Source organism: Salmo salar, chromosome 12, assembly GCF_965601325.2.
Source record: "Salmo salar chromosome 12, fSalSal1, whole genome shotgun sequence".
Taxonomy (NCBI): domain Eukaryota; kingdom Metazoa; phylum Chordata; class Actinopteri; order Salmoniformes; family Salmonidae; genus Salmo; species Salmo salar.
Genome location: NC_138302.1, coordinates 60,519,933 through 60,543,510, shown reverse-complemented (window position 1 = coordinate 60,543,510; position 23,578 = coordinate 60,519,933). Strand labels below are relative to the sequence as shown.

The 23,578-nt window shown below is 40.8% G+C and overlaps 1 protein-coding gene, 1 long non-coding RNA gene and 1 pseudogene across 2 annotated transcripts in view; 1 reads left to right on the top strand and 2 right to left on the bottom strand.

The window, feature by feature from the left end:
• The window catches only part of kiaa1328 (KIAA1328 ortholog), a 53,127-nt gene extending 50,873 nt beyond the window's left edge, over positions 1 to 2,254 (bottom strand). Inside the window, exons 1-3 of the mRNA XM_014132391.3 lie at positions 2,057 to 2,254; positions 1,446 to 1,481; positions 1,078 to 1,334 (exon numbers count right to left, since the gene is read on the bottom strand). Coding sequence (XP_013987866.3) covers positions 1,078 to 1,334; positions 1,446 to 1,481; positions 2,057 to 2,111 — 348 coding nt within the window. The 5' untranslated portion in view covers positions 2,112 to 2,254. The remainder of the gene's footprint in view (positions 1 to 1,077; positions 1,335 to 1,445; positions 1,482 to 2,056) is intronic.
• Positions 2,169 to 4,913, top strand: LOC145859536 (uncharacterized). Its single transcript, XR_014379755.1, has 2 exons — positions 2,169 to 2,273; positions 4,187 to 4,913. It is a non-coding gene; the product is annotated as an uncharacterized LOC145859536 (long non-coding RNA).
• A 4,813-nt stretch (positions 4,914 to 9,726) lies between these two features.
• LOC123725652 (myosin-13-like) lies at positions 9,727 to 22,331 on the bottom strand (annotated as a pseudogene).
• Between the last annotated feature and the right edge of the window lie 1,247 nt (positions 22,332 to 23,578).

The window sequence follows — 23,578 nt, the reverse complement described above, 5'->3', positions numbered from 1 at the left end:
GATTTTTTATTGTAACCTTGGACAAGCACACCTGATTCAACTTGTCAAATAATCATTAAGCCCTCAATGAGTTGAATGAGGTGCGTTTGTCAAGCGCTACAACAAAACTGTACTGTTGGGGGTACTCGAGGACCAGCATTGGGAAACAATGTTCTAGACAATTCTGTGCTTTGAACTTTGTGGCAACAGTTTGGGGAAGGCCCTTTCCTGTTTCAGCAGGACAATGCCCCTGTGCACAAAGCGAGGTCCATACAGAAATGGTCTGTCGAGATCGGTGTGGGAGAACTTGACTGGCCTGCACAGAGCCCTGACCTCAACCCCACCGAACACCTTTAGGATGAATTGGAATGCGTTCTGTGAGCCAGGGCTAATCGCCCAACATCAGTGCCTGACCTCACTAATGTGCTTTTGTGGCTGAATGGAAGCAAGTCCCTGCAGCAAGGTTCCAACATCTAGTGGAAAGCTTTCCCAGAAGAGTGGAAGCTGTTATAGCAGCAAAGGGGGGGGACCAACTCCATATTATTGGCCATGATTTTGGAATGTGATGTTTGACGAGCAGGTGTCCACATACTTTTGATCATGTAGTGTAGGATATTTAATTTATCACAAAATAGAAAGCCTTAAATCAGAACAAGAGACCATTTTTTTGTCAAGCATTGCACAACAGTACAGTACATTGACATTCTGTGTGTTACTAGCCTGTTGTATGTCAGCCTGTTTCAGCTAAATGTTTTTATCTTACCTGGTTTGGACAGATTAGTTAGCACTGATGAATCAGGATTGTGATCAGCATCAGAACAACATTGCAAATATACCACCGCTAAGGTCTGTTCTTACGCACAACGCGGTGTGCCTGGACACAGACCTTAGCCGTGGTATACTGGCCATATATCACAAACCCCTGAGGTGCCTTATTGCTATTATAAACTGTTTACCAACTTAACTAGAGCAGTAAAAATATGTGTTTTGATATACCACGGCTGTCAGCCAAATCAGCATTCATGGCTCGAACCACCCAGTTTATAATAGCTAATAACTAGTTGGTGTTGATGGAGTGGCCCTTCTTGGCAGACCTACCTGTGGAGTGGTGAGGAGATGCTGCTGGGTGGCTGGGTTTGGGGGTGGGACTGTAGGTACAGGGGTGGCCTGGAGCTGCCCTCTACCCATCGAGGACAGGGAAAGATGCTGGCCTTGCTTCTTATTGCCCCGGCTCAAAGGAGCCTCTCCTCGGATCTCACTGCTATAATTGGCCCTCATCTTCACCTTTCTCTCACTGCTGCTGGTGCCTGATACTGACTTAAAGGCTGTCCGCAAGTGTCCCTCTCTGCTTACTCCTGAGAGAGCGAGAGACATGGTGATAAATAAAGTAGCGTTAGCACCCAGCAATAGGAAAAGTGGTCAGAACAACTCACATATGGCTTTGAGAAGTCTAATAATGTCCTCACCCGGAATAAACACCACAGGTTGGTCTTCATCTGATGCTGTGTGAATTTAATTAAGAAAATATATTTGGTCTCTAACAAGACCCTCACTTCAATAAAAAGCACCATGTTGAAGTTTGCTAAGGCAAGCTACTGAACTGGGTTCATCAAGTGCCTGGCATGTGTTGATAACTTTATAGCCAACTAGCTGGCAAGGCTTGCTTTGAACAAGGTACGTTAACGGATAGCAAACTTCCCATGAGAATCCGGCTAACGTTAACTAGTTACAAAAATGTAAGTTAGCTTGCTAACATGGTATTTAACATCCCCGGCCATAGCAAACAAACTACCTAGCTATGATAGTTTTCCAGCCAGGTGAGGAACCCCTAGCTAGTTAGTTAACGTTAGCTAACAAGGCTCCACAACTAGTTAGCAAGCTAATTACATCTAGTTAGCGATGTGTATGCATAACAGCTAGCTAACGTTAGCTTTCATACCAAGTCCAAAGACACACAACACCCGGCTTGTTATTAAAAACATATCCTACGGTCATCGAAAACATACTGACAATTTCGACTTCAAAACGTTTTCTTATACGGGGGGCTGTCTTTTATGGACACTAAGTAAAAGGATACTGTCATTAATCCCCCCAAATCCTGAGTTGTTCTTTCCTTCCTTTGCTGCCGCCATATTGAATCAACCGCCACTCCCAGGATGCCGAGCATTGCCAGGTCGCGTAGAAACTGGCACTTGTTAGGATGAAAGACACACTTGTTGGGGGGTAGGAGGAAGGTGGACTGATGCTGCGTTCAGAATGACTGGGTACTCGAAAATCTCCTACTTCACACTCAAGTACGTTTCTCGGGGGAAAAAATGCTCCGACTGGGAAAAATCTATTTGAACGGTCATCGAACTCGGAATTCCAACTAGTTCTAGAGCTCCAACTTGTCGACCTGAAGATCACTGACGTTTTGAACGCGGCATTAACATCAACAGTACCACATCCTTGTGATATCGTGTCAAAAGCGCTACCTGACTGTAAACCGAGATCTGTAGATGAGACTAGATGCTCATGTCTGCGTCCTAACTATAGGAGTCGTTTTCCCAAAGGCAAGGCGACAAGTTTAAGTAAAACAAAAAAAGCCCATAGAAATGCATTGGGCTTATTTTGGACAGATTTTGGTGAGAGTGACTTCCTCACTGCTTTGCCACTTCCTCACTGCTGCAAAATATACAGGTTGGAATGTCTGACTGAAATATGGGACAAATCAATGTTGTTTGTAAATTAGTGGGGTTTGAATTTGTTGATGAAATGTGGGATATGATTTTGTTTGGTTGTGGGACAAAGGGTCAAAATGCTGGACTGTCCCCACAATCCAGGACATGTGGTCACCCTAAAGGCGTCATGATTTGACGTCGGTTATTTCCGAGTTTCCAGTTGTCTTGAAAGCACCATGAGTAGCTACTTGGGGCAGGCACCTGAACAATGGAGAAAATGGAGCAGCTGCATGCCCACTTTCAAAATAGGGGTGCAAACATATATTTTTACACCCTCACTTTTTTTTCCCTGTATCACCGCCTGGTATGGAAACTGCACCTCCCGCAACCGCAGGGCTATCCAAGCTGGGACTGAGAGACTGATAAACAGCTTCTGCCTTATATCCAGGCCACCAGACTGTTAAACAGTTTAACCTCTAAAAGTCGGAGGGGTGTATGGGTTATCTTCACACGAGTCTTATGACACTTGTGGGGGTCGTAGAGCAAAACGGAGAACAAGTTTTCTTCGTAAGTCTCCCCTTTCTAGAGTGGTCATAATAGTTTGTGAGCCAAACTGTTCGGACACTGCAGATGTGGAAGGCCAACATAGGCAGAGGTGGTGGATTGAGATGCAACCCATGCAAAAAACCTGATATCTCTATCTTCAACTGATGGATTTTGATGGCAATTTCATTATTTGTTACTTAGATTGACGCACGGGTATGTCAATAGACTCTTAAGGATTTTTAAACATTCATCACTAGCCGGCCTCTGCCCAGTATCCTGCCCTGAACTTTAGTCATTGTTACTAGCCGGCTACCACCCGGTACTCTACCCCTATGTACGGAGACATTCAACACGAGTCACTTTAATGATGTTTACATACTGTTTTACCCACTTTATATGTATATACTGTATTCTAGTCATGGCTCGCCCTATATAATTACTGCTGTACACACCTTTTCTATTCATATAATGTCCATATTGTCTTTACACACCATATACACACTGAGTGTACAAAACATTATGTCATGCTTTTTCCATGACATAACCTCACCAGGTAAATCCAAGTGAAAGCTATGATCCCTTATTGATGTCACTTGTTAAATCCACTTCAATCATTTTAGATAAAGATGTTTAAGCCTTGAGACAATTGAGACATGGATTGTGTGTGTGCCATTCAGAGGGTGAATCCAGGGGCTCACACATCTTGTCACATCTGCTCCTGCAACGCCCTCTACTGGTCATCATGTGTCTCTTTGACCTGCCGCCTCTCCCAGTGCTCTTTCCCTCTCTGTGTGTGTGTGTGTGTGTGAGAGAGAGAGATTGTCAGAGCAGATCCCCACCAGCTGTAACCCGTTCCATAATCAAGACCTCTACAAATACTCAGTCCTGCCACTTCCACACTGCCAGATTGTAATCTCTGCTCAATCAGTTTACGCTTCTAGCTATTTGTTACTACTTAGATCCTGTTACCCTGCCTGATGCTGTTTTCCTCTATGCTACAGATCTGCCCGCTCTGACTCCGGTCCCTGTCTCCTGTCCCACGTCTCATCACCCTGCTGCTCTGTCCTGGATTCCCCACACCACTACTCCCTTGGATTCCTCCCCGGACCTGCTTACCCGATCTCAACCCCCCTCGCTCCAGCCTCAGCTTCCGCACCTGGTCTCCAGTAACCCACCTGAGCTTCCCCTGACCTGCACTCAATCTTCCCCGTGTTCCAATAAATACCTTGGTTACTTCATCCCCGTCCCCTTACCTGAGTCTGCTCTTGGGTTCAACCGTTCTGCTCCGCCTAACACATCTAGTGTATTAATCCACCGTCTTCAATCAGTTGAACTGACAAGGTTGCTCAACAGGAACTCATAGGCTATTAAGAAGAGAGTATTTAATCATTTAGGTAGAAATGGTTTTGGTTACTTTGGGTTGTAGCACCAGAGAATGTTTGTATTTTCTATGGTAGAGTAGGTCAGGGTGTGACAGGGGATTTTGTCTAGTTTATTTATGTCTATGCTGGTTCTAGTTTTTTTTGGGGGGGGATGATCTCCAATTAGAGGCAGCTGGTCATCGTTGTCTCTAATTGGGGATCATATTTAAGTTGTTGTTTTTCCCACTAGGTTTTGTGGGAGATTATTTTGAGTTAGTGTATGTTGCACCGCTTCTTCACAGTTTGTTGTTTTGTTTATTTGTATGTCTTGCATAGTTTCACAGTTAAAATAAAATGTGGAACGATACACACACTGCGCCTTGGTCTCCTTCATCGTACGACAAACGTGACAGATGTTTTTGTTATACTCGTTACATAAGGGGTGTGATGTCAAAAAAAGGCACAGCAAAAATAGCTCTGGCAATTAAATGGGACTAAATATCAAATCTTGTTAGACTTCTAAATATTTCCAGATATTATCATTGTAAAAGGTGACCACAATCTGAAGTCCACAGGAATTCACATTTTAATATTACAATTCATGCTTGTCTCTCACCTTTAGTAAAGAGGTGATGTTTATTTTTTAGTAATAGACATTGTCGTTATCTATAAAGTTATGTACATCAAATCCATCATGGGGAGCAGTTGGTTAAATCAAGACATTCTCTTCAGGCCTAGTTCAAGGCATAAGTTTTGTTTAACTATTGAATTGTGTGTGAGTATGAATAGTCATTTGGTATTGAATGTAGTGAAATATATAAATTATAAGCCTATGTATTTGATAGGCATTTTCTACATTACTTCAGTGTAATCAAAATCTACAAAATAGAGCCCCCTTGTATTTAATAGTTGATTGAGCAAAACCGTCTTTCAGGCATTGTTCTCCATTTTTTGTTTTTTCATTAGCCAAGGAAAGTCTAAGCATTTCCGTACATTATGGGACAGAATGACAATTCGTTATGATTACCTACTTTGACAGAGGATGCACAAAAAATCCTTGCGGCAGGTAGCGTGGAATTGTTTAATAATCCACATTTTTTTTAATTATACGCTACTCATCATTTTATCTATAACATGTCTTGCACAACTAGCAACATTTGTTTTTTATCACATTACACATTTATTTTGGGATTCCACCCCTGTAAACATAATTTACCTGAACTAGTTACATGTGTTTTTAGCACTTTACACATTTATTTTGGGATTCCACCCGTGTAAACATAATTTACCTGAACTAGTTACATGTGTTTTTAGCACTTTACACATTTATTTGGGGATTCCACCCCTGTAAACATAATTTACCTGAACTAGTTACATGTGTTTTTAGCACTTTACACATTAATTTTGGGATTCCACCCCTGTAAACATAATTTACCTGAACTAGTTACATGTGTTTTTAGCACTTTACACATTTATTTGGGGATTCCACCCCTGTAAACATAATTTACCTGAACTAGTTACATGTGTTTTTAGCACTTTACACGTTTATTTTGGGATTCCACCCCAGTAAACATAATTTACCTGATGACTCGTGAGTCTCATTTCATGCAACGATATTTGTTTCCAGAGAGAGGACGGAGGAGAGGAGGTGAGGTGAGCAAAACCATTTGAGATTCTCCCACTGAGAATTTTAATGGGGTGTGTTGCCTATCCTTAGACCCTAGGGGCCACCATATTTATTTTTTCACAACATAAAAACATTGTAGAAAGTATAATGGAAAATTGCATACAAAAACACAACCCATTAGCTAAAACAAAACATTAACTACCAATACTATACGTTATTACAGCAGCATAATGATAGGAAGAAATCACAAAAACAAGGAGATTTACAGGCTTTGTCAGCTAACTTTATTGAATTTTATACAAGAACATTTTATTGGGAACTCATATTGTATGACTCCTTGTTAATGTCTCTCTTCAGGGCTGCACTTAATTCTTCAGCTTCTTTTCCCTAAATGGATTAACAAGAAAAAGGATCATGTAATTTTTGTCTATTTTATATGTAGTTGCATATCATTCATCTTTAATCTGGGTTCATTAAAGTCGACATATCTAAGGAAGTCGGAGAACAAAATATTTGATTGACAGATTTGATACCATAACTACACTATTTTGTTATTTGTTTATTGAAAATCATGCATGCATTACAATGAAAGGAAGGAGTTTATATTTTATGCATATACAGGTTTTTTTTCGGAATATAAAAGGCCGTGGCAGGGGGCATGGCAATGGGTGCAGTCAGCCGGTTAGTGTGGCTGAATTTTTTATAAACCTTTAGCAGCCCTTATCTGCTTTTAGCACCGCTAGTATTTACACACTAGTGGTGCTGGGAATTAGCTTGCAAAAAAAACAGAATAGCCTGCCAGAAGCCAGAAGTGAAATAAAATAACATTTCAACTTACTCTGTTGATTGTCTGTAGGCTTGGTCCTTATGCAGGGGGGAAATTGAGAACAATTGAGAAAAATCATCTAATAGAACATAAATTAAACACTTTCCAAACTTGGGTCTGTTGTAGACACACTTCCTCTCTGCTTACCTCATGTCAAAATAAGTCCTGCACGTGCTCCATACCTGCACAAAACAGCAAGAACTTGTGGGAGACTTATTTTGAGGTAGAGAGGAAGTAACCTCGCTGAGGTATATTGCATAGGTCTACAACAGACACACCCTTGGATATTCTGTTTAATTATACATTCCATTAATGTTATTTTCTCTTCACATTCCCCCCTCCAAGGCTACAGATAATCAACAGTAAGTGGAAATGTAATTTTACTTAACTTCCAGCGGACAATTCCGTTTTTTTGCAAGCGAATTCCCACGATGCTAGTGTGTAAATAATAGCATTGCTAAAAGCAGCTAAGCGGTGGTGTAGAGAGATTTTTGCATTTTTAAGCCAATTTCCTGCAATTCTAAACATTTTGCTATGGAGTTCAGAGAAAATGTTGCAGTTTAAAGCTAATTTCCTTCAATTCTGTGAATTTTGCCATGGCTAATGATGTGTTCCTTTGCTCAAACATAATAACAAAAGCAATACTGCTAAATTCAATATTTGGGGAATTTTCTATTTTCTCTGACTGTCTAGCTTTTATTTAGGTGATTGTCACTTCTCAAAGATTATACTTTCAAATAATACATAGGTCCATTATCTTTTCTACATACTACTTGGTTTTAATAATTTAAGTTTATACTGAAAGCATTTTCCATCATGAAAAATTGGTTTTATTGAGTTTCTATTTCCCAAATTAATAAATAAAATCATCACTTAAAAACTGCATTTTGTGTTTACTTGGGTTATCTTTGTGTAATATTTACATTTGTTTGATGATCTGAAACATTTAAGTGTGACAAATGTGCAAAAAAATAAGAAATCTGGAAGGGGGCAAATACTTTTTCACATCACTCTATTGTCAGGTTCACCTAGGGGTCATGATAAGGGTTATACCAAAATGTTTGATGTATTAGAATAATTGATTAGGCTTATGTAGTATTAATAGAATGGGAGGGGTTATAAGACCCCTCCCTCCTTACATTTATAGGGTCCTAGACTACAGATGAACAATATATATATATATATATATATATATATATATATATATATATATATATATATATATATATATATATATATATATATATTCATTATAGAGGTTTAGAATTGGTCCACAGTTGTTTTCTAGTTCTCTCTCTCTCTCTATTACAAAAAGACCCCTCTTAGAAATGTGTGACTGAGACAGAACTCTGCAGGGGAGTGAAGGAGATAAGAGACTAGTCAGACATTCCACAATAAGTCAACATGGGGGAGTGGACATTTACTGCTGAGGCCTTAGAAAACACTGGAACTATTGTATTTCTTGCAAGTTAGTATAGCTGTGTACGCATGGGCTTGGTCTGAGGAGTAGCAGGTAATGACGTATGCAGTGACATCACAGGGGGTTGACTACAAGCATGATAAAAGCAACGTGGACTTTTCCTTTGATGCAGAACTTACTCGGAAACATGCTTGCTATGTTCCTGATTGTCAACTTCTGTCTGCAATTGCATTAATAAAGGTTTTTGAATTATTTAAATATATTGTCATAATGCTAATTTCACCAATGAGCCAATGATGATTGACAAGGATGAAAGGTACGAACCCTAACAGTATGTAGACAAACATCAGTAATAGCCTTCTTGGTCTTTTCCTCTGCATTTATTGCTTCCTGGACAGTGTCTTCCATTTCACCTTTGACCTGAGCAAAGTCAGTCTCCAGCTTCTTTTTAGTGTTGATGAGGCTTGTATTCTAAACAAGTTATGATAACGTGCTTATGTTAAAATTACTACATGGGAAGCACATTTTTAATTGAGCATTTTGTGGACTTTACCTGGGAGTGCAGCAGTCCCACACGCTCACTGGCATCAACTAGCTCCTGCTCGACCACTTTGCGGCCTCTCTCTGTCTGCTCCAGTGCAGCCCTCAGTTCTTAAATCTCAGCCATCATCAGGTTATTTCTACTCCATGATAAACTAAAGTGTACCTTGAACGCTCCCTGAAAGTTCCTCAGCTGTTTCTGGTGTCGTGACGTTGTATCGGTTAATGTGGCGACTGCTGCTCATCGAATGATTAACGGTTTATAATTGCGTGATTAAATGAATCAGGCAATTATTAACTCATTAACCTGGGGCACCATGGGAAAATTGTTTTTATTGAGTTTCTATTTCCCAAATTAACTCAAGGAATATCAGAATATTGATTTTACAACAGTCGCTAATTAATCAATTTCCTCTACAGTCTCATTTTGAACGTTGCATTATCCGGGAATCTGCACAAGCCCGAGTCCCACCAATGAGTCCGTACCACACCAATTTTAGTTGATTATTTATTTACTAGCACGCTAAAATGATACTATAAGATACACATACACAAAACAAAGTCTAGGCTATTGATTAGAACTTAGTACAACGGGCCAACACACTATGACACGTGTTACACAAAATGGGGATTTGATTTAAAAGAGAGAGAAAAAGAGAAAGTACACGAGAGAAATATACATTTGGGTGCATTTGTCAGCTATGCTTATTTTAACTCTAACCTTGCCCTGAACTGCCGCTCTTATGGGTCAGAATATAATGATGTAGTTATGTGTTGAAGGTCTCCGATGGGGGTCTTTGCATGGACCGTTTAGGCTTCTTGGACGACACACTTCTCTGGTGTAACTCTCTGGTTGTCCTCACGATGTCAGTGTCCTTTGTATTAGTGGTCTGTTTCCTCGCCCTTGTTCTGAAAGGGATGTTCTGAGGACAGCTAGCCCTGTAGCTCAGGGCTCACAGCGTAGGAATAAAAGCAGTGTAGATACACGATTCGATGGAGTGGTGACCAGGTGGTCGGTTCTAAATTCACCCTCTTAGACGCAGCTACTCATCCGTAGCATGGATAGAAGAAGGTTCCTTTGTCTTCAAACTCGTGTTGCGTTTTGGGTTCGTTGACTACTTAGACCTTGGCTGCAGCTCGGGTCACGTAGTCTAACATGTTCATTCTTAACTCACATGTCTTATACCCTCGGGTCAGAAGTGGGCGTAACCGCCTTTAGGGCAATTCTCTGGGCGTAACAAGTTACGAGGCAAGGTCTGGATTTTACTCAAATCCAATTTAGACAACTAACTTCACAATTCATCTTTACCAAAACATTCTCTTTGATTTGGACATTTTCCACCCAACGTACAATGTATAAACATCAAGCATATACTAGGACAACTCTTAAAGTTACACTGTTTTCGTTATAACGTCGTCCTTTAACTTTTAATAACAAAACAAAAATGACATACATTTTCATATTCCATCTTTTGTCATTACCACCATTGTGGCTGACGAAACCCGTTGTCCCAAAGTCCATTTATTGTATGAAAATGTTCTGAGGCCGGTTCTCCATAGTGAGAGTGCTGCCTTAGATTTACAATGGGCGTGAGGTGTCATAACCCCCCCCCCCCCCCCCCCCCATCTTCATACCCCTTGATCTCTTCTCCTCTGGTGGGTGTGAGAGATCTCTCTGTAGGATTGTGGTCCACGGTAACCTGAGCCGAGCAGGACAGTCATGACACTGGCTTGCAGCAGCCTGGTGGTTGGCATGGCTGAGCTGAATCGCCATCTCATTGAGGTCTCCCTCCATCTTCTTTTTGATTCTCAGGGCATCATTCCTGCTCCTGATCTCAGTGTCCAGAGTGCTCTGCATGGAGTCCATCATCCTCTGGCTGTTCCTCTTGATCTGCTCTATCTCCTCATCCTTCTCTGCCAGCTTCCTGTCAACTTCACTTATTAACCTGGGTTAGCTCTAGCTGAGCATTGATAATCTCGGACTCCTCGTGCTCCAGTGAAGCCTGTAAGGAATTTGTTGATTCATTGCTGAAGTAGCATGCCATATCAAAGACTACAAAGTCTGTTGATAATAATAATATAACAAGGAATGTCATGCGCCTTATAGTATATCAAAGTACTTTTTATAGCATTAGCTCTGCTTAGGTATACCCATTCATTTGTTGGGAGCATATACTGTATATAGTGTCAACTTTATTTTTTATTTTTACACAGTTTACAATTCCATTTAGTCAGCACCTCTACTAACTTGGATGTGCATCAGCTCATGCTTTTTACTGGACTGTTACCTCTGCTTCCTCCAGGGCAGTTGGGATGTCTTACTTCTCAGCCTCCACAGTCTTCTTTCCCTTTTCAAGCTCATGAAGTCTTCCCAGTCTCACCAATTTGTTCACTCAAATCAGAGATCTCCTGTGTTGGGAGACATCGAAATATCAATGAAGGCACAAGGTTAATTTTGTTAACCAAAACAAGAGTGCCAGGCTATAGCACCGCTGTGTTTCTTAACTTGCTGTAAGTTGATGGTTCACAATGTTTTACGTTTTGGTGAGTTCATTGAGGTAATTTCGCAGAATGGAAATCTACATACGCTGTAGGCTCTTATTCTCCCTCTTCATTGTTTCCAGTTGGTGCAAATATTCTTCATAGGAGTTTTTCAACAGCTCAGTGCTGAGAGAGCAAGCCTCTTTCACAGAACCTTCTAGCTTTACCTGGCCCTCCTCGAACTTCTGCTTCCACTCTGCCAGAGCCTGGGAGCTTCAAACAAGTTAATGAATAAATGAGCGACTGAATAGATGTATTTCATTCATATTTTCTTGCTATCTTTTCATTCATGTTATCTTGTCAAAGTTAATTTGCATCTTGTCAAGCTGAGCAGCCAAAGCGTTAGCTCTCTCTACATCAATCATGTGATCCTCCACTTCACCCAGCAGTCTCTGCTTGGTCTTCTCCAGAGAAGCACACTAGGCATTTGTTGACTCAATGCATTCCTCTGCATCTTGCAGATGCTGGGCATGCTTTTCCCTGAGAGATAAAAATGGTGGTTATACTGTTACACATTTGTTGAATCATTATCGATTTTGTTGTTGGATGACTATATTATAGAGATGAAGATAGAGAAAACGTGGCATCCTCAAGCTCCTCAGTGCGCTGAATGGCATCAGTCTCATACTGTCACACCCTAATCTGTTTCACCTGTCCCTGTGATTGTCTCCACCCCTCCAGGTGTCGCTTATTTTCCTCAGTGTATTTATCCCTGTGTTTCCTGGCTCTTAGCCAGTTCATCACGTATGTTTAGTCAAGTCAACCAGCATGTTTTTCCCCGTACTCCTTTTCTATTCTCTTTGCTAGTCTTCCTGGTTTTGACCACTGCCTGACTCTGGACTACATTCCTGCCTTCCCTGACCTTGAATCTGCCTGCCCTTTGGTACCTATTGGACTCTGAACTGGTTTTGACCTTTGCCTGTACACGACCATTCTCTTGCCTACCCCTTTTTGGATTAATTAACATTGTAAGACTCCAACCATCTGCCTCCTGTGTCTGCATCTGGGTCTCGCCTTGTGCCTCGATACATACTTGGTGCTTCACTGAGCCACCTCGCCGTTGGCCTTGGACATTCCACGCTGCAGCTCAGCCTTGATCTCCTGTTCCTCCTCAAACTGCTCCCTGAGCAGGTCACAGTCAAGGCGGGCTGACTGAACAGAATGGGCAAGGGCGTCCTTTAATTAAAATTGTATGTTATTTCCCAAAAGGTTTCTAATTAAAATGTTCTGTAGATAAAAAAAAAAAGTCTCTAGATTCTTTTGGATATTTCTTTATCTTAACCTCCTCCCTAACGAGACTCTTGAGCTCCTCAGTCTGTGTGAAAGCTTTCTTTCAACTGGGAAACAAGAGCTTCTTTCTCTTCCAGCTGGCACTCAAATTCACCTTAGTGAGAAAGTGATCTTAACACATTTGTCATTTGTGTATTAAAACCTACTATGATGCATATAATGGGTCAGCAATGAAAAAACATTGCTAAATTCCGACACCCCTCTAAACAGGCATCTGTAATGTTATGACAGATTTTACACACCATTTTCAGTTTGAAGTCTTGCTTTTTGGGCACTTAGGTCATTCATGTTTTCATAATTTTGGGTTTTGAGCTCACTCAGTTGATCTAATGTTCTACACATCTTTTTAAGGTTGCACTGTTAAATTAAATATTTTATCATTGAATTTTAATGTTTTGTACAGTATGCATGCCCTCTTTAAAATGTAGGCCTATTTATTTATCTCTTTTCTCCCCAATTGGTAGTTAGTCTTGTCCCATCGCTGCAACTCCCGTGCGGACTCGGGAGAGAGAAGGTTGAGAGCCAAACATCTGCCGAAACATGACCCCGCCAGGCTGCACTGCTTCTTGACACACTGCTTGCTTAACCTGGAAGCCAGCTGCACCAATGTGTCGGATGAAAACACTGTACAACTGGTGACCGAAGCAAGCATGTTTGTGCCCGGCCGCCACAAAGAGTTGTTAGAGTGCGATGGGACAAGGACATCCCGGCTGGCCAAACCCTCCTCTAACCTGGACCAATTGTGCGCCGCCTCATGGGTCTCCCAGTTGCGGCCGACTGCGACACAGCCCAGGATCGAACCCGGATCTGTAGTGACGCCTCTAACACTGATCAGTGCCTTAGACCACTGTGCCACTTGGGAGGCCCTGTAGGCCTAAGTCATTAATTGCCATTTTGTATTCACTCTTCTCCTTATCCAGCTTCTGCTTGACATGCTGGAAGTTGTCTATTTGTTCTCCTAGTTCTGCCACAGTGTCGGCCTGCTTCCTACGGAGTGCAGCAGCGGTGGCCTCATGCTGCAGGGTGGACTCTTCAAGATCACGACGCAGCTTCTGGAACTCAGCCTCATGCTGCTTGCTCATCTCAATCTGAGCAGCTGTTGCACCTACAGCTTTTTCAAGCCTCTCACTGATCTCTTCATGTTCCCTGGAGAGATCCGAGCTCTGCTTCTCAACCTTGGCCCGAGTAGCACGTTCAGCCTCAATCTCCTCCTCCAGCTCCTCAATACAAGCCTGAAATACACAGTAACACATGAGGTTTATCCAGTGTTTTGTTTGAGTATAATTCAATTTAAAATAAGCAATCAAAAGATCAACCTTAGTTCCTTGATCTTATTCTGAAGCTGAGCCCCAGGTGCTTGTTCATCCTCAATCTTACTGAGGAACTGACAAAGTCAGTTTGTATAAATTAATGTCAGATGTTTAGGTTTTTTGTTGTTGTTGAATTTCTTATGTTAATCAGAAACCAACTGAATCATACTTACTAAGCATTTTGTCTGTACTTTACACCACTGCCTGTTGCGCACCAAGCTTCCATTCGCCCTGCCAGAAGGGGGTTTATCGCTGATTTAAGATAAAATTGTCAACCCTGTTAGGATCAACCCTGTCACTTTATTCGGCACTTAGTAGGCACTTACTATAGTGATTTTTTTATTTAGCATCTTGAGATGGGAAAACTTTTTATGAAGATGAACATGTGCTCTTTATGACAGAATGTTAAAAGTTGGTGAAATCCAAAGTTTTTTATGACCAAGTTACACATCTCACAAGGCACCAAATTGGTGGAACGACCCACCTAATTAGCACTTACCAATTTTGCTGTGGGTGATGAATTCAGTCTAGCATGTTTCTGCACTTAAGTGTTGCTTTTGATTATGCTGATGATTATGATGGTGATGATGATGATAGTCATGACGATGATTTTGATGGTGATGATGAGGGTGATGATGACGATGATGATGATGATTATGATGGCGATGATGATGATGATGATTGGCATGATGATGATTATGATGATGATGATGATTATGACGGTGATGATGATGATTGTCATAATGATGGTGATGATGATGATTGTCATAATAATGATGATGATGATGATGATGGTGGTGATGATGATTGTCATAATGATGATGGTGGTGATGATGATGATTGTCATAATGATGATGATGGTGATGATGATTATGATGGTGATGATGATGATTATGATGGTGATGATGACCGTCATGATGATGATTATGATGGTGATGATGATGATGATGGTGATTGTCATAATGATGGTGATGATGATGATTGTCATAATAATGATGATGGTGATGATGATTGTCATAATGATGATGATGGTGATGATGATGGTGATGATGATGATTATGATGGTGATGATGACCGTCATGATGATGATTATGATGGTGATGATGATGATGATGGTGATTGTCATAATGATGGTGATGATGATGATGATGATTGTCATAATAATGATGATGGTGATGATGATGATTGTCATAATAATGATGATGGTGATGATGATTGTCATAATGATGATGGTGATGATGGTTGTCATAATGATGATGATGATGGTGATGATGGAGGATGATGATGATTATGATGGTGATGATGATTATGATGATGATGGATGCTGCTGCTGCCCCTCTGGTCAGACGTCTGACCTGGTCTCAAGCATCTATTTTGCCTGTTAATTTATGAAAAGGTTATATCTACACACACACAGGAGTCCTTGCTGGTAACAAATGCATAGAATATGAAATGCCAAGTTAGGTGGTGTTTCAATGGCCTTGCAGTAAAGTTAAACTGACAAGGATGTAATCTTTAAGACTTTGCTTGCATGTAGTAGCACTAATAGTACTATTAGTACTACACTGACTTTGAAGATGGCATAACAGAATCTGTTACTAACAATAATGAATCAAGCTTTGTTCAATTTTATATTTGTGATGATACAATATAGAATGTACCACATAATAATAAGGTGAATTTATGTTTATTTCCCCATCCCAGAGTAAGGTGCCATCATGAGCACTGACGCAGAGATTGTGGTCTTTGGCCCAATGACCATTTACCTTTGGAAGCCAGAAAGGGAAAGAACTGAAGCCCAGGCTGCTCCCTTTGATGCCAAAACAGCTTTCTTTGTGGTTGAGCCCAAAGAAATGCACCTCAAAGGAGGGTAAAGAGGGTGGCAAAGCCACTGTCAAAACTCTTTGTGGGCAAGTAAGTATGGCCACCTCATTAAAATGTGTTTTAATAACTAGCAAACATTAATGTTGTAAAAATGAAGTACTGACTCTGTGATCATACTATAGAAAGAATACCTAATAAACTGTATACATGATAGTAACATAATAAATGTTCATTTTCTTTCTGTCACAGACCATCACCATAAAGGAGAATGATATCCACTCCATGAACCCTCCAGAGTATGAAAAAAAAATGAGGACATGGCCATGATTACCCACCTCAATGAGCCCACTGTGCTGTATAACCTCAAAGAGCGTTATGCAGCATAGATGAGCAACGTGAGTTTAAAGCCAGGCACCACAGGCTAATAGGGATTTTTTTTTCTTTATTCTCATCAGACTGAAACTTTACCAGTTGAAAGTATAGATAAATACATTCCAACTTTTATTTATTCAAAAATTAAAATATGCAAATGAGGCAAACCAACCATAAATATGCGCTCATTTGCATATTATGAGAATCTGTTTTTCAACACATTGCTTCAGGGCAGAATGTTTTTGTTTTGTTTTATTGTGATAAGACATTCAATGGTCAGACTTTTACAGATCCGTTCATCACAATATTGTCATGTCATGGAATTATTTAAAAACACTATTCACATGTATGACGGATGCATATTTAGCATATATTTACAAATAAAATGACACTTCAAAACGACACAAGTAATAAAACAAAGCCTCTGTAAAAGTCTGACTATGAGACCTAAGAACCTGTGTGTGGAATAATGGGAATGTACATCCTTTGAAGACTGAGAAAAATGAATTGGCGCCCTGGGAACATGTCATTTTGAGAAAATGGCCGATAAAGATGGGCTAATGCAATTAAAACGTACTTTCCATAAATATGACCATTTATGTCACATTAATTAAACTTCTATTCATATATCACTTCTAAACTAACAAATTAACATTAAATGTACATTTTACAAATACATTAGCACGTTTAATACATTTGTTTCAAACAATAGAGCATATGCTTTCAATACTGGTCTGTTAGGCAAATATGCAGTTTTGGGCAAATTCGCATATCACTATGCTCAATTTGTTACATACAAGGATTTTGTATGGCTGTTGAAATGTGCAGAACATTAATCAGCTATGCCTGTCCCATATGTAAGGCCCTCTTTGAGTTGTTGCTGTTGACGCTTTACTTTCTTGACTGTGTCATGGAACACTGCGCCAACGCTTGGCACACTCCATTGAAGCGGCATCAGCTCTGACAACTCCTCTCTGATTGCTCCAGTGTCACCAAAGTTCTGTCAAGCCACAATTTGTTCATCACATTTGTTATAGCAGTGGCTCCCTCATTGAACGTGGCTACTGCCATACTGGCTGCTCCGTCAATGCGGCTTTTGGGGCATCGCGACCATATTACAGAGTTCAGACATTCATTTGCATTCTGGGTTCCTCCGTGCTACATTCTTTTGAGGACGTTATAATTTGGCATCCTATGATATACAGGTACCATTTTCTGTGCAACCTCACTATTAAAAAAAGTATGGCCTCCAAGGTTTTTGTGACAGGGTGAACCTTCACCATTTTCTATGGCTCGCTGGTACCAGAACCAATGCACACACCTATCCCGTAGTTGGAAGTGAATCCTCTCTTGTGCCAAGTGCCATCGAAGGACACATTAATGTCTATGATGGCATCCTCATCCTCCTTCAGCAACTCTGTTATATCTGGGTCTATATCTGCGTATGCTCTTCTAATTCTCTTTGCAGCACTCTCCATTGACATTAGCCCTCTCTGAATCTCTGCAACTAAAGTGGGGGGAAAAAGTACTTATTAACATAACTGCAGGACTAAATATCAGCATGTTACACTTTGTAAATATTAGCATATCAGCACGTATTTACTTTATGTAAAGCTAATTTCTCACTAATCGCATTAGGCTACAGCCCTATGACACTGTAGGCCTATGTGACAGTCTCATTGTATAGTTATGGTTTCCTATCACTCTGTGTTGTTAACTTTGAATACATTTGATGGAGCAAGGAAATAAATATTATTTATACACAGCAAGTCACCTGACAATAATGGGCTACTCTCCCTTTTTATTTACCTGTCATTCTCCTGTCATGTCTCTGATATGAGCTGAGAAGCAAGGAAGGAATCCCTAGGACTTTGCTTATTTTCTTTAGGGCTGCATAACCAAGTCCAAGATCGTGGGCTAGTAGAACCATCCTCACATTTATACCCACATCTCCCCTGGAGCACTCCTGCAGCCTGGAGGAACTGTAAACACTCCTCCTAAATGCATCACGATCACCTTCACAGTCTGCACATTCTATCGTGACAGAATCCCTGGTTGGTGAAGTCTATGGTGATTTTCAGTCCAGTGTTTAGACACTTAGGGCAAATCAAATCATGTACAAGTTGGTTTATTTGAGACGTGGAATAAAAGCCACTGTTGGCTGGCTGCTGTCTGGTTGATCGCTGCTAGCTGTCATCTTCATCTCAACTAATTTGTGTCTCAAAGCGCTGCTGCGGGCTAGCTTCTTTTCCTCCTCTACCTGTACTGCCACTGCTTCGATCGGCGGATCAGGCACATGTTTTCTTCCATTCAGCTGCTTTTCTCGCATCGCCTATTTTTATTCGCATACTGTAGGTATATTCTTCAAGAGCTCCAGAGCGCTCAGGACCTTAGACTAGGGCAAGGGTTCATCTTCCAACAGGACAACGACCCTAAACACAAAGCCAAGACAATGCAGGAGTGGTTTCAGGACAAGTCTCTGAATGTCCTTGAGTGTCCCAGCCAGAGCCCGGATTTGAACCCGATTGAACATCTCTGGAGAGACCTGAATATAGCTGTGCAGCGATGCTCCTCATCTAACCTGACAGAGCTTGAGAGAATCTGTAGAGAAGAATGGGAGAAACTCCCCAAATACAGGTGTGCCAAGCTTGTAGCGTAATACCCAAGATGTCTCGAGGCTGTAATCGCTACCAAAGGTGCTTCAACAAAGTACTGAGTAGTGTCTGAATACTTATGTAAATGTACTGTTTCAGGTTTTTTTTAAATGTGTAGATTGATGAGGGGAAAAAAAACAATTGAATCAATTTTAGAATAAGGCTGTAAGGTAATAAAATGTGGAAAAAGTTAATAAGGGGTCTGAATCCTTTCCCAATTCAACGTAAAAACCCATGCTACTACAACAGATTACTGTACTGTAATTGTGTAATAAGCCTGAAACTGGTTTTCACATGCCTTTCTTTATCAGGCCATGAGATCCAGTCAATCCTGATCACCAAACCAATGATGGTAAAATGATGGTAAAATGATGTTTAAAATACAATTGTTAGCTAGCTGAACATTGTTCAGTGATGCAGTTGAGTATGCTCTAACTGAGATTGCATTGAATAAAGGTGAACAATGAGAATCATCTGTCTACTCCAGTGGAGAATCTGGTGCAGGAAAGACTGTTAACACCAAACGTGTCATCCAGTACTTTGTGACAATCGCAGTGTCTGGAGGGAAGAAGGAACAAGCAACAGCTGCTGCTTCTGGGAAAATAAAGGTCAGAAATATTACTGTAGCCTTACAGATCCTGTATGAAGGGGTTGTATGCATCAACACTAACATATATGATGACAGGGCTTGCTGGAGGATCAAACTGGAGGCTTATGGTAATGCCAAGACAGTGAGAAAAGACCATTCCTCTTGTTTAGTAAGTGTAAAATCTACACTTTTGTATTTGTAAACTTTCTTCTGATAGGTTTTTTGGGGAAATACACTGATGGATATCTAATTCACTTTTTAGGGTAAGTTCATCAGAATCCATTTTGGAATAAGTGGAAAGTTGGCCTCTGCTGATATTGAAACACATAAGGGCCTTCTGGTCAGTGTATCTTTATCCAGTTGTGATTGACACATGTAAAAGACTACTGCTCATACAAACACATATGCTACAGATCTGCTGGAGAAGTCTAGAGTGACATTCCAGCTAGTTGATCATTAGAAAACCCTTTTGCAATTATGTTTGCACAGCTGAAAACTGTTGTCCTAATTAAAAAAGCAATAAAACTGGCCTTCTTTAGACTAGTTGAGTATCTGGAGCATCAGCATTTGTGGGTTCGATTACAGGCTCAAAATGGCCAGAAACAAAGAACTTTCTTCTGAAACAGGCAGAGTTCCTCTGTCCAGTGTCTGTGTTCTTTTGCCTACCTTAATCTTATTGGCCAGTCTGAGATATGGCTTTTTCTTTGCAACTCTAATCAGCACAACGGTTTTCAGCAGTTCTAACATAATTGCAGAAGGGTTTTCTAATGATCAATTAGCCTTTTAAAATTATAAACTTTGATTAGCTAACACAACGTGCCATTGGAACACAGGAGTGATGGTTGCTGATAGTGGGCCTCTGTACGCCTATGTAGATATTCTATTAAAAATCAGCCGTTTCCAGCTACAATGGTAATTTACAACATTAACAATGTCTACACTGTATTTCTGATCAATTTGATGTTATTTTAATGACATTAATTCATATGCATTATATAAATAGGTCTATGTGCACCTTCATCAGATGAACCGCAATGTCGGCTAAAGCAATTTAATTCATGAATGCATTTGAAAGTTTTTAATATTGTGACAGTGACAGTGAGAGCAAAATAAAAACATTTCCAAATAAAATCTGACTGATTTATCAAGACCAGTCCCCATGCTATGTCATTCAGTGATATTTATTCCCATAGTAATTCGACAATGGAGCCATTAATATATTTAAAGTCCCTAAACTCAAAGAGTCTATTGTCCTGCTCATAGTTGAAATAAACATCTGCATTTTGAAAGAGTATTTTTATCATTATTTTATTAACAAAAGCATAAAGATGTTGATTAAGATATACTGTACAGTATATGCTTTACCTGACATTTTGCGGTTGCATGATGTTTGTAGTTAGAAATGTAAAAACTTTAGAGTACTTAATACACTTCAAGTTGAGGGTATTTTCTTTTCACACCTAGCCAGAGCTATCCTTCTGTAATGGTTGAAGAGTCTATTGTCCTGCTAATAGCCCACCATGGAAACGTTGTTTGCACTCATAGGTTTTAGGCCTGCTATGGGTTATAATAATCCATGCCTTCTGGGAATGTTTAAAAGTCCAAAAGTTATGGGTGGAGTTAGAATTTTGGCTGTCAGAAGTATTAAAATCAACCAATGTCAGCCTTTAAATGCTTTATTATACAAATGTTTAAAGTGTGTGTTGGCGACGGAGAGAATGCATTTGACTGTTTTTAATATTAGGGCTTTCAGGAAGAACAGAAAATTGCATGTCAATTCATAAACCATGTGCCATGGAATCGGTACATCAAAAATCTCTTCCCAACTATTTTGCAATCTATATGGCACAGCTGTCAATATTTTGGTCCTTAAATGAAACTGGCACATATATTTATTTATCACAATTTTCTTTCACCAATTTTGGTCTTTAATGCATGGCCGACAGACAGGTTTCTTACTTTTCCCCTCTTGAATATTTTTTGGTCGTATAATTTAAAAAGGTTGCTAGGTGTAGGAAAAACCATAAGCAAATAGGTAAACTGTGATATGACTAAAGAGTGAATCAAGGTGATGTTTCTACAAATAGACAGGTCTTTTCATCAAGGACACATTGTTTGCAGAGTCCACAAACAGGAGGTGGAGTTCCAGAGCTCACAGGTGTGCCTGGCATGGATTGTGACTCCATCTTGTTCATCGCCCTCTTCAATGCGTCATTCTCCGCCTGACTCTCCGCCAATGCTGTCTGACTCTCCGCCAATGACGTGACTCTCCGCCAATACCACCTGGCTCTAGACCAATTCATCAGCTGTCTAATTTTACAATCATGGCTAAAGTGATTTAATTAAGGGTTTCAGTTAGGAAAATATGGCGCTGTACAACGGGACTGGTTGAGAGTACTGTAGGCCTAAACTACTAAGTGACTGCAAGTGATGAGCAAAATAATCCTAACATTTCCAAATAAAAATCTGATTGATTTATCAAGACCAGTCCCCATGCTCTGTCATTCAGTAATAATAATAATAATAATAATAATAATCACTGGATAACAGATCAGCTTCGGAACTCATTAAGAGGTGGCTTCTATCTTCAATATAATAATTAATTCAGATGGTTAAACCCATAGGTTTTAGGCCTGCAGTAGGTTATAATAAAGGTTACAATTGACCTTGCTGGGTTGTGGCCAGTTGACCACCGTTCCTACCTTTTGGGAGTCCATCAGTACACAGCCCTGAGAAACGATGTACCTCAGGAAGGAGATCTGAGGAACGTGATGCTCACACTTTTCGGGCATCATGAACAAGTGATGAACGAGGAGTCTTTGAAGAACCTGGCGGACATGTTGGACGAGAAGATGAGGATGTACACAAACACGAACTGGTGAAGGTCGCGCGTCACATCATTAACCAGGGCCTGGACAACGGCTGGAGCATTAGTAAGTAAAAATGGCATGAGCCGGTACTCATAATGTCCATTGAACGCTGTCTTCCATTCATCTCCCTGTCAGATGTGCACCAGATTGTACGTGTTCCGTAAATCCAATTTAGAGAAAACCGTAGCTCCCTGGAGTCTCTCAAATGCTGATGACAGAAGAGGAAGGGGGTAACGGTTCTTGATGGTAATGTTATTTAAATCCCAGTAATCGATACAGGGACGTAAACCCCCATCCTTCTTCCCAACAAAGAAAAACCCGCTCCTGCAGGTGAAGTGGACGGACAAATAAAATCAGCCTCCAGCATCTCCTCAATATAATTGTTCATGGCTGCAGTCTCTGGACCTGAGAGAGAATACAACCCTCCTCTCGGAGGAGTGGTACCAGACAGGAGGTCGATGGCACAATCGTAGGGCCTGTGAGGAGGTAGTTTGCTGGCCCTTTATTTGCAGAAGACCTGACCCAAATCCCAGTAATCCCGAGATATGCAGGAAAGGTCAGGCTTGTCATTCCCAGCCAGAGGAACAAGAGGATTGGAAGTCTCCAGATGAGCAGGACCGGAAAGGTGTGGAGAGAGTTGCTGGCAGGTGAACTGGCATGAAGGATTCCATCCCAGAACTCTTCCTGAAGGCCAGTCAATTTGAGGGTTATGGGTGGAAAGCCACGGATGTCCAAGAACCAGAGGAAGCTCAGGAGAGTCCACCAGATGAAACTGGGTAAGCTCCACATTGTCATTCAGAACTCGTAGCTGAATAGGCATGGTGAGTTGCTTCCCCTTCCCAGACCCTAGGGGTTGACCATCCAGCTCAGTGACCGACAACGGAGGGTCCAGCTTAGTGAGTGGCAGCCTCTGTTGGCGAGCTAATGTGCGATCCAAAAAACAGCCGATAGCCCCAGAAAGCAGGAATGTTCAACTGTCCATTGTCCCACCGCAGGTTGGCCAGAAGCAAGGTGCATACTGTATCGGCCGCAGGAGATTGTATCTGACTCTCCAGAGTGGAAAGTCTGGCACTTCCCAATTGCATCGGCTCTTCTGAAGGATATGAAGGAGAACCATAGCCGAATTGAGAACCCTGACAGGGTACAGGACAAGCAGGCCCAGCATATGG